Source organism: Panthera onca, chromosome E2 (genome assembly GCF_046562875.1).
Source record: "Panthera onca isolate mPanOnc1 chromosome E2, mPanOnc1 haplotype 2, whole genome shotgun sequence".
In the NCBI taxonomy this organism is placed as follows: domain Eukaryota; kingdom Metazoa; phylum Chordata; class Mammalia; order Carnivora; family Felidae; genus Panthera; species Panthera onca.
The window spans coordinates 6601168-6615399 of record NC_138353.1 but is presented as its reverse complement, the minus strand read 5'-3'; the positions used below and the strand labels follow the sequence as shown (position 1 = coordinate 6615399).

Below are 14232 nucleotides of genomic sequence, written 5' to 3'. Positions count from 1 at the left end.
ACCTCAAGAAAGGCAAGATGGTCCGTAATCTGCCATAGATTTCCAAGAGGTACACTTAACAGCCAGACCCCTGGCAACAGCTGAGGAATCTGAGATGTGACCAATGGAGGAAGGAACTGCCTCTGATTTCAGATCTGCAGAGCCAGCACTGACACTAACCAGACCCAGTGGCCCACTGGACACCATGAGGGTGCAGCCTACCTAAACCGTCAGTGAACAGGGACGTGCTTTTAGGACACTTTCTGATGATTGTGGCTTCCTAGTGCCATTGACTTTGGCTTTCAATCTGACTAGATTTAAAATTGCTAAAGAGAGAGATTGGTCAGGAACATGGCGGTGTAGGAGGACGCTGGGCTCACTGCGTCCTGCTGATCACTTAGATTCCACTTGCACCTGCCTAAATAACCCAGAAAACCGTCAGAAGACTAGCAGAACGGAGTCTCCGGAGCCAAGCGCAGACGAGAGGTCCACGGAAGAGGGTAGGAAGGGCGGAGAGGCGGTGCGCGCTACACGGACTGGCAGGAGGGAGCCGGGGCGAAGGGGCGGCCCACCAGCAAAGCACAGCCCCCGAGTTTGGCTGGCAAAAGCGGAGGGGGCCGGACAGTGTGTGTTCCAACAGCGAGCGGGACTTAACATCTGGAGGGTTATAAGTTAATAGCTCTGCACAGAGAGTGGGAGGGCTGAAAGACAACGGGAGGGAGAGTTGTTGAGCCCCAGACGACACAGCGCAGCTTGGCGGGGAACAAAGGAGCTCACCAGCGCCATCTCCCCCGCCCATCCCCCAGCCAAAATCCCAAAGGGAACCGGTTCCTGCCAGGGAACTTGCTTGCACCACGCAAATACCCAACGCTGTGCTTCTGCGGATCCATCCCTCCGGTGGCGGGTCTGACTCCCTCCCGGTGCTGCAGGGCCTCTCCTGAAGTGGATCACCAAAGGAAAAGCAAGCTGAGCCTGCCCCTCCCGCCCCCGTGCACCTTGCCGATCCACTCCAGCTAACACGCCAGATCCCCAGCACCACAAGCCTGGCAGTGTGCAAGTAGCCCAGACGGGCCACGCCACCCCACAGTGAATCCCACTCTTAGGAGAGGGGAAGAGAAGGTACACACCAGTCTGTCTGTGGCCCCAGCGGTGGGCTGGGGGCAGACATCAGGTCTGACTGCGGCCCCGCCCACCAACACAAGTTATTCAACACAGCACAGGGGAAGTACCCCGCAATTCCGCACCACTCCAGGGACTATCCAAACTGACGAAATGGAAGAATTCCCCTCAAAAGAATCTCCAGGAAATAACAACAGCTAACAAACTGATCAAAAAGGATTTAAACAATATAACAGAAAGTGAATTTAGAATAATAGTCATAAAATTAATCGCTGGGCTTCAAAACAGTATAGAGGACAGCAGAGACTCTATTGCTACAGAGATCAAGGGACTAAGGAACAGTCAGGAGGAGCTAAAAAAAATGCTATAAATGAACTGCAAAACAAAATGGAGACGACCACGGCTCGGATTGAAGAGGCAGAGGAGAGAATAGGTGAACTAGAAGATAAAATTATGGAAAAAGAGGAAGCTGAGAAAAAGATTAAAAAAATCCAGGAGTATGAGGGGAAAATTGGAGAACTAAGTGATGCACTAAAGAGAAATAATCTATGCATAATTGGTATTCCAGAGGAGGAAGAGAGAGGGAAAGGTGCTGAAGGTGTACTTGAAGAAATAATAGCTGAGAACTTCCCGGATCTGGGGAAAGAAAAAGGCATTGAAATCCAAGAGGCACAGAGAACTCCCTTCAGATGTAACTTGAATCGATCTTCTGCACGACATATTGTAGTGAAGCTGGCAAAATACAAGGATAAAGAGAAAATTCTGAAAGCAGCTAGGGATAAACGTGCTCTAACATATAAAGGGAGACCTATAAGACTCGTGATGGATCTCTCTACTGAAACTTGGCAGGCCAGAAAGGAATGGCAGGAAATCTTCAATGTGATGAAGAGAAAAAATATGCAGCCAAGAATCCTTTATCTAGCAAGTTTGTCATTTAGAATAGAAGGAGAGATAAAGGTCTTCCCAAACAATCAAAAACTGAAGGAATTCGTCACCACTAAAGCAGCCCTACAAGAGATCCTAAGGGGGATCCTGTGAGACAAAGTACCAGAGACATCGCTACAAGCATGAAACCTATAGACATCACAGTGACTCTAAACCCATGTCTTTCTATAATAACACTGAACATAAATGGACTAAATGCTCCAACCAAAAGACATAGGGTATCAGAATGGATAAAAAAACAAGACCCATCTATTTGCTGTCTACAAGAGACTCATTTTAGACTTGAGGACACCTTCAGATTGAAAGTGAGGGGATGCAGTACTATCTATCATGCTACTGGAAGTCAAAAGAAAGTTGGAGTAGCCATACTTATGTCAGACAAACTAGACTTTAAAGGCTGTAACGAGAGTTGAAGAAGGGCATTATATAATAATTACAGGGTCTATCCATCAGGAAGAGCTAACAATTATAAATGTCTATGCACTGAATATGGGAGCCCCCAAATATATAAAACAATTACAAACATAAGCAACCTTATTGATAAGAATGTGGTGATTGCAGGGGACTTTAACATTCCACTTACAGAAATGGATCATCTAGACACACGGTCAATAAAGAAACGAGGGCCCTGAATGATACATTGGTTCAGATGGGCTTGACAGACATATTTAGAACTCTGCATCCCGAAACAACAGAATATACTTTCTTCTCGAGTGCACATGGAACATTCTCTAAGATAGATCACATACTGGATCACAAAACAGCCCTTCAGAAGTATACAAGAATTGAGATCATACCATGCATACTTTCAGACCCCAATGCTAGGAAGCTTGAAATCAACCACAGGAAAAAGTCTGGAAAACCTCCAAAAGCATGGAGGTTAAAGAACACCCTACTAAATAATGAATGGGTCAACCAGGCAATTAGAGAAGAAATTGAAAAATATATGGAAACAAACAAAAATGAAAATACAACAATCCAAACGCTTTGGGTTGCAGCGAAGGCAGTCCTGAGGGGAAAATACATTGCAATCCAGGCCTATCTCAAGCAACAAGAAAAATCCCAAATACAAAATCTAACAGCACACCTAAAGGAACTAGAAGCAGAACAGCAAAGACAGCCTAAACCCAGCAGCAGAAGAGAAATAATAAAGATCAGAGCAGAAATAAACGATATAGAATCTAAAAAATCTGTAGAGCAGATCAATGAAACCAAGAGTTGGTTTTTTGAAAAAATAAACAAAATTGATAAACCTCTAGCCAGGCTTCTCAAAAAGAAAAGGGAGATGACCCAAATAGTTAAAATCATGAATGAAAATGGAATTATTACAACCAATCCCTCAGAGATCCAAACAATTATCAGGGAATACTATGAAAAATTATATGCCAACAAACTGGACAACCTGGAAGAAATGGACAAATTCCTAAACACCCACACGCTTCCAAAACTCAATCAGGAGGAAATAGAAAGCTTGAACAGACCCATAACCAGCGAAGGAATTGAATCAGTTATCAAAAATCTCCCAACAAATAAGAGTCCAGGACCAGATGGCTTCCCACGGGAGTTCTACCAGACGTTTAAAGCGGAGATAATACCTATCCTTATCAAGCTATTCCAAAAAATAGAAAGGGAAGGAAAACTTCCAGACTCATTCTATGAAGCCAGTATTACTTTGATTCCTAAACCAGAAGGAGACCCAGTAAAAAAAGAAAACTACAGGCCAATATCCCTGATGAATATGGATGCAAAAATTCTCAATACGATACTAGCAAATCGAATTCAACAGCATATAAAAAGAATTACTCACCATGATCAAGTGGGATTCATTCCTGGGATGCAGGGCTGCTTCAACATTCACAAATCAATCAACATGATACATCACATTAATAAAAGAAAAGAAGCACACGATCCTGTCAATTGATGCAGAAAAGGCATTTGACAAAATTCAGCAACGTTTCTTAATAAAAAACCCTCGAGAAAGTCAGGATAGAAAGAACATACTTAAACATCATAAAAGCCATTTATGAAAATCCCACAGCTAACATCATCCTCAATGGGGAACACCTGAGAGCTTTTTCCCTGAGATCAGGAACATGACCGGGATGTCCACTCTCACCGCTGTTGTTTAACATAGTGCTGGAAGTTCTAGCATCAGCAATCAGACAACAAAGGAAATCAAAGGCATCAAAATTGGTAAAGATGAAGTTAAGGTTTCACTTTTTGCAGATGACATGATATTATACATGGAAAATCCGATAGACTCCACCAAAAGTCTGCTAGAACTGATACATGAATTCAGCAAAGTTGCAGGATACAAAATGTACAGAAATCAGTTGCATTCTTATACACTAATAATGAAGCAACAGAAAGACAAAAACTGATCCCATTCACAATTGCACCGAGAAGCATAAAATACCTAGGAATAAATCTAACCAAAGATGTAAAAGATCTGTATGCTGAAAACTATAGAAAGCTTATGAAGGAAATTGAAGAAGATATAAAGAAATGGAAAGACATTCCCTGCTCATGGGTTGGAAGAATAAATATTGTCAAAATGTCAATACTACCCAAAGCTATCTACACATTCAATGCAATCCCAATCAAAATTGCACCAGCATTCTTCTCGAAGCTAGAACAAGCAATCCTAAAATTCATATGGAACCACAAAAGGCCCCGAATAGCCAAAGTAATTTTGAAGAAGACCAAAGCAGGAGGCATCACAATCCCAGACTTTAGCCTCTACTACAAAGCTGTAATCATCAAGACAGCATGGTATTGGCACAAAAACAGACACATAGACCAATGGAATAGAATAGAAACCCCAGAACTAGACCCACAAACGTATGACCAACTCATCTTTGACAAAGCAGGAAAGAACATCCAATGGAAAAAGGACAGTCTCTTTAACAAATGGTGCTGGGAGAACTGGACAGCAACATGCAGAAGGTTGAAACTAGACCACTTTCTCACACCATTCACAAAAATAAACTCAAAATTGGTAAAGGACCTGAATATGAGACAGGAAGCCATCAAAACCCTAGAGGAGAAAGCAGGAAAAGACCTCTGACCTCAGTTGTAGCAATTTCATCCCCAAAGGCAAGGGAATTAAAAGCAAAAATGAACTACTGGGACCTCATGAAGATAAGAAGCTTCCATACAGCAAAGGAAACAACCAACAAAACTAAAAGTCAACCAACGGAATGGGAAAAGATATTTGCAAATGACATATCAGACAAAGGGCTAGTATCCAAAATCTATAAAGAGCTCACCAAACTCCACACCTGAAAAACAAATAATTCAGTGAAGAAATGGGCAGAAAACATGAATAGACACTTCTCTAAAGAAGACATCCAGATGGCCAACAGGCACATGAAAAGATGCTCAATGTCACTCCTCATCAGGGAAATACAAATCAAAACCACACTCAGATATCACCTCATGCCAGTCAGAGTGGCCAAAATGAACAAATCAGGAGACTATAGATGCTGGCGAGGATGTGGAGAAACGGGAACCCTCTTGCATTGTTGGTGGGAATGCAAATTGGTGCGGCCACTCTGGAAAACAGTGTGGAGGTTCTTCAAAAAATTAAAAATAGACCTACTCCATGACCCAGCAGTAACACTGCTAGGAATTTACCCAAGGGATACAGAAGTGCTGATGCATAGGGGCACTTGTACCCCAATGTTTATAGCAGCACTCTCAACAATAGCCAAAGTATGGAAAGAGCTTAAATGTCCATCAACTGATGAATGGATAAAGAAATTGTGGTTTATATACACAGTGGAGTACTATGTGGCAATGAGAAAGAATGAAATATGGCCCTTTGTAGCAGCATGGATGGAACTGGAGAGTGTGATGCTAAGTGAAATAAGACATACAGAGAAAGACAGATACCATATGTTTTCACTCTTATGTGGATCCTGAGAAACTTAACAGGAACCCATGGGGGAGGGAAAGGAAAAAAAAAAAACAAAAAAAGAGATTAGAGTGGGAGAGAGCCAAAGCATAAGAGACTCTTAAAAACTGAGAACAAACTGAGGGCTTATGGGGGTAGGAGGGAGGGGAGGGTGGGTGATGGGTATTGAGGAGGTCACCTTTTGGGATGAGCACTGGGTGTTGTATGGAATCCAATTTGACAATAAATTTAAAAAATAAACATTAAAAAAAAAAATAAAATTGCTAAAGAGAGCACTGATAACCCATCACAGAAGATCTACCCTGGAGACTCCTGATCAGCCACTTGAAGAAGTATCTGGGTGAGCATGTATTTGACACTTGCAAAGATTTTCGGAAAACAAATAAACACGATAACGTTCGCTGTTTGCTGGGCAAAGAGGTAAAAGAAAATGCTGAGTTCAGGGATTTGAATTCCCAGCTGAATACCTGCGTAAATGACCCCGAGGCTTGTGTGTGCCCACAAGGAGACTGGAGCATGCACCTCCAAACCCCGTTCTTGCCCATGTGGCCAAGTCATCTTAACATAATAGGGAAAAATCTGCTTTCTCCAGATCACAACACGTTTCTGTTTACATTGTTGACACTCACTTGATGGCCTTTAAATATCAGCAGAAACATATTTTGCCTTTTGTGGCTTTCTTTGACCCGGTCTGTTCATTTCTACATGAAAATATGATCAACATGCTCATCTCCCTTCCTAACATCATGTTTCAAATAAATTAGGGACCACTCTCTAAGGATGTGAATTACCTACAAAACTCTTAAGTGGCTCACAGAGACTACATTGCCCGAAAACGGATTTTTTTCTCCACCACCCCTGGCCAGGCTATTCTTTATCCAGTGGGAACATTACTTTCTCAGAGGAATGACAAGGCTACCCACTAAGCCATGTTCACATATCTTATGATTTCAAGCCAGGTTCTTTTCTTGGAAATGTATTGCTTTCGATTGAAATTCACACACTTGAAGACTTATCTGTAATATCCAGATTGTTTCAAGACCTGGTGTTTATTATTGAATAAATTCTGAAATGCTTTACTGAAAGTATTAGAAAAACTTCAATTATATGAGTATTTACAAGATAATGATGTCTCATTACAGTGTTACTATGAATTATTGTTTATATTAAAGAAGATGGTCAACTTTTCCTGTTTACCATTCCTTGTGACTCATACATTTTTTTAGGACTGTGAGGGGTGTGAATGAATTGGCAGCTGTACATTGTAGAAGTACATACAGTCTACGTATTTTTCATAAGACAAGGAGGTCTTATATTCCTTCTCCAGGCAAAGCAGAGCCTGGGTACCTTGGGTACCTTGGGTACCTTGGAGTTGTGGCTCATGAGCAGAAAGGGGCTGACAGTTGGGAAACACACAGACACGACTGCAGCGACATTCACGAGGATCAAGCTGGGATTATCAAAAAGACTCATAACAAGTTGAAAGATGGAGGACAGGGTGTAAAAATAGACAAAGGTGCTCACCAGGAGAAGGATAGTTTTGGTGGCTCTGGACTCCGGGGAGGTTCTGGAAGAAGCATTGGTTCCTCGAATATGTTGGACTCGCTGCTTGTGCCTGTACAGGATGAAAACCATGGAGCTGCTGGCCCAGAGCATGAGCCCCAGACATAACACATCGGGGAATGATAACAACAGTCCATACAGTGAGTCACTAGTTTTGTCATGACGAACCGAAGAACAGTATCCAAAATCTTTTTTGTCTGTGATGTTCTTATCGCTCAATGTGCTCGTTAAGTAGATAGGAAAAATGATATTCACCAGCATTTGCAGGACCCAACACAGGAAAATCGAGGGGAAAATGTATTTGGGCGCTTTAACTTTAAGCTCTGCCCACCTGCAGTTCCCAGGGCTGATGGTGATGGCCTGGTAGACACTCAAAATGCAGATGCTACCAATGGACACTCCCCTCCCCACTCTGTGAAGAAAGAGAAGAAGTTTGCATCCAATGTCACTGAGGAAATGTTTCCGCCCAAATGCTGCCATGGTCTGGGGGACTCCTTTACAGAGTAGGGCTAAGAAGTTGGCTATAATCAGGTGCTTATGAATGAAATCTGTGGACCTCCACCTGTACGCAGTGAAGGAAAGGATGATATAATGACAAAGAAGTGAGAAATTTCCCAGGACTCCAACGGTAGTCTGTGTGAAGAAGATCAGACCGATGGCCAGATCCCTTGTGACCATTGTCTCTGGTCCCAGTCACTGACAGTTGCCTTCTGGGCTAGAACTTCCTTCATGGAAATATGAGACATGCGCCACATGTATCACGTCAGCTGAAATCCACTATGTTCTGCTTTCCATTCCTTGCCCCTTGGATACGCCTACTTGAGGTCTTCTTTTCATAGCAGCTTCCGAGGGCTGAATGCAGAACTTTAAAGAGCCGTACTATAAAATCACTCCTGTGAAGGCACTCATATGAGAACTTCTTCATGGTCCACGATCTATGAGGTTGGCACTACTGTGGCTGTAGTTAAAAGGTGAAGAGAACAGACACACAGAGAGATTAAGTATTTGTCCAAATCTACTCCTTCAGGCTGCGTGGGGACTGGGAACCTGTTGGGCTAGAAACAGTGCCCTGAGCCTCCATGGCCTGCTAGACAGCTAGTTAGCTGTGTCCATCCAATAATCCAGATCTGTAGTTAGTTTTGATTTGACACCTTGTGGTTGATTTTAGAGTGGTGGTATTGTGCAATTTTTATTACCAGTTTGCATTAATTTCTAAAGCTTTGTTCAACAGGATAATATCAATTATGGGTGAGTCTTAAATAGCTTAGTAACCATGCATGCATTCTGGTAGTAGCATACGTCTGGAACCTGTCCCATGACAAGTAACGTGTAGTGGATGCAAAAGGGGGTTAATATTAGGATGGCAAGAGGAAAGATTCATTTGCTTTTATGTGAGGCAGCCAAGTGTAATGGTAGCAATCACAGGAATTGTTGAATTACCACACATAATTCCATAAACTTTGGACATAAAACACTAATGCATGATAAAATAGTGTAAGGAAGAAACTAAATTGGTATGGATTTCAGATGATACAATTATCTACTTATTAATTCCTGAGTTAAGGAAAACTATTATCAATGAACTAAGATTTGTGACTGGTATTAATATGAAAGACAGTAGTGCAAAATGGCATCTGCAAGGCATGTATTCTTACACATGTTAGAAACCAAAGTACTTGGTTTTTGTATTGATAGCAGAATAATTTTTAAATGGGTGGAAAGAACACGATATGAACTTGACAGGTGCCATCTGGAACTCATCATTTTTATGTCAGCTGCTCCTTACCTGTTGCTCGGAATGAATGTAGATACACTATAATCCACAGATATGGCTGTTTTCAGTTAAGACTTAATTACTGTCCCCATAATTCTATGGTGCATCTAGAATTAGAATACTGTTTAAATCAAGCCATTACCATTTGCATACACTTTGTGCACAAGATCACATGGTTCCTGTACATTCTTCATACTCTTTACTACAAGCATGGAGGCACACATGTAATTCAAGCGCTTGAAAATTCATTCTATGATTCTTATAATGTAGACTGCACAGCAGATTAATTTTACAGCTCAGTCCTTAAGGACTTAAAAATCAGTGTGTATTATTACTTGCACTGAACACCAGCCATCAGTATGAGCGAAGATTACCTTCATTGCATTAGGAGCTGTCAGGGATTGGTGAAGGTCTAGGACTTCATCTCTTCTAGCTCAGCTCAAGCCTCAGAATTATTCCGCCTTCCTGCATGACTTTCACAATGAATCATTTAATACACACACAAGATTGCCCTTCTCTGATATGGTCATTCACCCAGGCTCTCATTTTGCCTTTTTGTATACAGACACTGGCTGCCAGACTGACATAGAAATCTTCACCAACTCCTTCCTGCTGCCGGGAGAGGCTCAGTGTGAAGGATGTGGCAGCCAGTCTGTATATGGGACGGAGGCAGCCAGACTCTGAGATATAGGTTTGTGATCCTGTGAGGTCACCTCTCTCAGAAGTACAATTATTTCATTTGTTGCTGCACTGGGAGTACAGGCTTGGGAGCTGAAGATATGTCTGAAACTTTTCCACTTAGTTGTTAATTATGAAAAACAATTATGAGTTTCTACTTAGACCCTCCTAGGACACTATTGGAGTATTTGTGGAAGGCTCGTTTTCCCCCCTTGATTCCTGTAGGTAGATGGGTTCTCCTATTAAGGACAGCACAAACTACTGTGTTCTGACATCTGAGGGATTGGTGGGGAAGGCTGTGTGTCCCACTGGATTTTTCACTTCCCAGAGAAGTTCGTCAACCCAGAAATTAATAACTTTCCTAATCTTCAGACCCCTGAATGGAACCATCAATTAAGATTATTAGTAGAGAAACGGAATGAGACAAGATACCTGGGATCAATAGGAGTAAATACAAGTAAAAAGGAGAGCATGATGTATATATACACCTCACTATAGAAGTCACTATTCTATACTTTGATTCTATAAATCATTCTATAGAAATCATTTCACAGGTCAAAGTTGATTAATTTGGACTCCTTTAAATAACCCAATGCTAATTAATATGAAAATTATGTAGGAAAATATGCTTGACCATTATTGACCCCCATTGCTAAGAATTAGAGATCTAACAATATCCATAAAGAGAGAAGTTTCTAAAAGAGTCTATTACAGATTGAAACAGCAGGATCCAATGGCACAACCAGAAGATTCTACCACTGCTGTAAATATTGGATGACCCAATCCTTGGCTACTTAATTCAAGAGGATCAAAGGGTTACAACATTCCTCTACGCATTCTATTCTGTTCTGTTCTATTCTATTCTATTCTATTTTAATGCTGAATTTTCAGTAATGAGCACTTACTGTTTGGTAAGAAGAAACACATATTAGGAGTTGAAACTGATCCTTTGTTTTTTCTTACAGACAAATCCACATTTGATACAGGTTCACTATGCAGTTACTAGCCATTTTCAAGTCAGAGCCATAATGGTGGGCAACCCAGGCTGCACACAAACATAAATCCTTTACACACACGCAGACACAAATATTCATGTATGTACGCACTTGCATATAGTCACATACTATTAGACACATCCATGATCATTTATGTACTCAAGTTGCTGTTGAAACTCTGAAACACTCAGGCACATACTGAACACATAAAAACGCACCCTCATTAACATTAACATTCACCACACTTTTACACAAACTCACAGTTCATGTTCACTTTCATAAAATCAACATACACTTTCATCATGGGTGTGGGTCTCTTGCTGACATGTTCTTGTATAAAAGAAGAGGTCTATTTCTGGACGTCTGGATGCCAGAAACGGGGCCCTTTTATCATTTGTAATCCTTTCAAGAGTCCTACAACCCACAAGGGGAATATTTACAATATACAGCCTCAACTATTGCTTTGAGCATTACCACCCTAGTTAGGGCTGTGGTGGGAAAGTTGGAGTGCGTGACAGAGCAAGTGAGAGAGAGGGTGCAGGGAAAGAAGGACATAGGGACTGGATGGTGGTGCAGAAGTCCTGTGGTGAGGGGAGAAGAGAGTGCAGGAGAAGAAAGAAGGCAGAAGGACAAAAGACAAACGTGTGCTCAATGTCGCAGGGGCATTGCCATATTTGAGAGTACAAGGAGATAAAGTGTGCAGGGGAGTGAAGGGTATTAGGCATGTTGGGTTCTGCAGAAAGATGCATGGTTCACGGGAGTGAAGGTGATAATGGGGATGGGCACTTAGTAGGGAAGATATTAATAGTCTGGTTGGTGAAACCCACAGGAGACAAGGTCTCGGAGGGGTTAAAGTCATGGTGGGAGAGATGAAGAGGAGTAAGTGTGGGGCAGGTGAAATTTGAAAGAAGACCGTTTAGTCCAAGCCAGATAGAGTGTCTGAAGAGGAGAGGGACCCTGGAGGAGACCTTGAATGAGGCAAAGAGGCACAGGGCAGTGAGGGAGACAGGGAGGATAGTGGGCAGTGAGGGAGCCAAGAAGCCAGGAGAAAGGGTCAGGGGTGATAGGGTTCGGGAAATGCATCTGGGTGTGGATTGGGTTCACGCAGGAGTGGAGGTGGGGACACCACATGGTGTGGGTGTAGAGGACCCAGGGAATGGGTGAGATACTGGAATTGGAGTGGTATATTAGAAAAAGAAGAGTCCAGAGGGTGATGTTTGCAGGGAAGATGGAAGGTCAGGAGGGTCACCTTGGAGTCCCTGGAATAGTGGACACGTAGTGAGAGATGTCAAAAAGGTGAGGGGAAGGAAGTTGGGGTGGGATGCAGAAGTTTCATGGGGCTGAGTCCAGGTGAGGGGTGCGTGGAGGTTTAGCAGGTGACTGGGGCTCTTGGGGTGGGGGCGTGGAGGACCACAGTAGGAGAGAGGCATGCAGTGTGGGGCAGAGGAGCCTGGGAACTGGGAGGGTGGTGGTGGCACAGGACAGATTGGAGGCCACTGTTTGACACCCATTCATTCATTCTCAATATATGGTCAATTGCAAGCATCAGGGATAGTTTCTAATCTCAGCTCAGGAGGCAAAACTCTTCCTCATGTTATATGTCCCTTCACGTCGTGAAATAGAACACACAGTATGGGAGGGAAGATGCAGTTTTAGGACACAAATGCCAACCGTTCCTTGGGAAATTAGGTGCAGGAAGTGGCCTGGTCAGGTCAGGCTGGAGAGGCTGTTGACTGGTATCCAGAGTTGCAAGTGTGGGAAAGAGCTGTCTCATCCCAAACTCTGCATCTCTGTTGAAGAACTGTTATGGGTCAAGGACATTTTATGCCCCAACATTGATCTGAGGAAGATTCTTTTTTGTGTGGTGATATTTCTAAAACCGAACACTTTATTTTAACCAGATGAGCTTTAAGAGCTCTAATGCATGGGCTTTACTTTAAGAAAATAAAACATGGGGTACCTGAATATTTGAAAGCTATTTCACTGATGTGTTTTCATCCTAGAAACCAGAGACGAGAGAGTTGTGGATGTGTTGATAATTTCTAAAATATTTTTTTCATTGTAAAATTTCACTGATTTCATAATCTTACAGGCAGATGTCCAGTTGGGATTACTCCCTTGCCTTTGTTATGATACCAAGTAAAAGGGATTTGGAGGTTGAAGGTTACTAATGAGATGACCTTTAAAAAGAGACGTTATTCCAGATTATCTGTGGATTCAAAGTGATTCCATGCACCCTCAAAAGAGACAGAAGCCAGAGAGATTTGATAGAAGAGGAAATCAGAGATTTGAAGCCTAAGAAGGATTTAACGGACTGTTGCTGTCTCTGAGCTGAAGTGTAGGGGGGCACATGTGGAAACCATAAGAAGGAAATGAATTGTGCCAATAACCTAAAAGATGATGGAAGAGGATTCTTCCCCAGGCTCTGGAGAATGAAGTCCAGGTGATTGACCCCTTGATTCAGATGGTGACACTGTAATCAGAGTACCCAGGCAAGGCCCCTCATGTTTTTGATCTAAGAACTGTTTCAGAATATATTTGTGTCTTGTTGTTAAATCTGCTAAGTAGTTACATCAATGGAAGAGCTTAAACGTTTATTCCCCCTAGCCCCAAATCATATGGGGAAATCTAAGCCCTAGCATTTGGAGATGGGATGCTTTGTGGCAATGCATATGTCATGAGGATGTATGCTCATGAATGAGAACACTGAACCGGTAAAAATCCCAGATTGCTCATTGGCGCCTTCCACCATGAGAGTACACAGTGCCAGTATGCCCATCTATGATCAGGAAGTAGGCACAGGAGATGATAGTTGTTAAAACCCCCCTTGGTGATCGTAACAGGAAGCCAGTAATGAGCACCACTTGGCCAAACATTGCCTCTGAAAGCGTTGTATGTGAATCTCTTGCATTTCTGATGAAACAGAGTCTGCAGGAGAACCCTACTCTAGGAGATTGAGATACAGCTGTGGTCCCGCCGATGAATTACCATTTTCAACAGAGTCTCTGGTGGTGCTGCTGCTTCTCTCCCCAGAACTCGGTTTCCACAGCATCCCCCACCCAATCCGCCTTTCGGTAGCCCTAGAGAGAGCAAGCAGAGCACACCTGACCCTCTTACTCGCTAACGTCCCATCTCAACACAGATGCTGTGGGTTCCTCACATGTAGCAAATGAAGAGGAAGGACCAGAACCAGCACAGGTGATTGCCGTGGGGACGGAGCGGCTGCTAGAGGGAAAGTCTGAGGACCCTCCAGGGGAGCCTGA

The 14232-nt window shown here is 42.7% G+C and overlaps 1 protein-coding gene and 1 non-coding gene across 2 annotated transcripts in view; one reads left to right on the top strand and one right to left on the bottom strand.

Annotated features, from left to right (window-relative positions):
* LOC132677092 (uncharacterized) overlaps positions 1 to 14232 on the top strand; it is a 290019-nt gene that overhangs the window by 18123 nt on the left and 257664 nt on the right. The window lies entirely within an intron of this gene.
* Positions 7241 to 8310, bottom strand: LOC145713212 (vomeronasal type-1 receptor 4-like). The gene has a single exon (XM_081791421.1). The coding sequence runs from the start codon at positions 8198 to 8200 to the stop codon at positions 7241 to 7243; it is 960 nt and encodes a 319-aa protein (XP_081647547.1). The 5' UTR covers positions 8201 to 8310.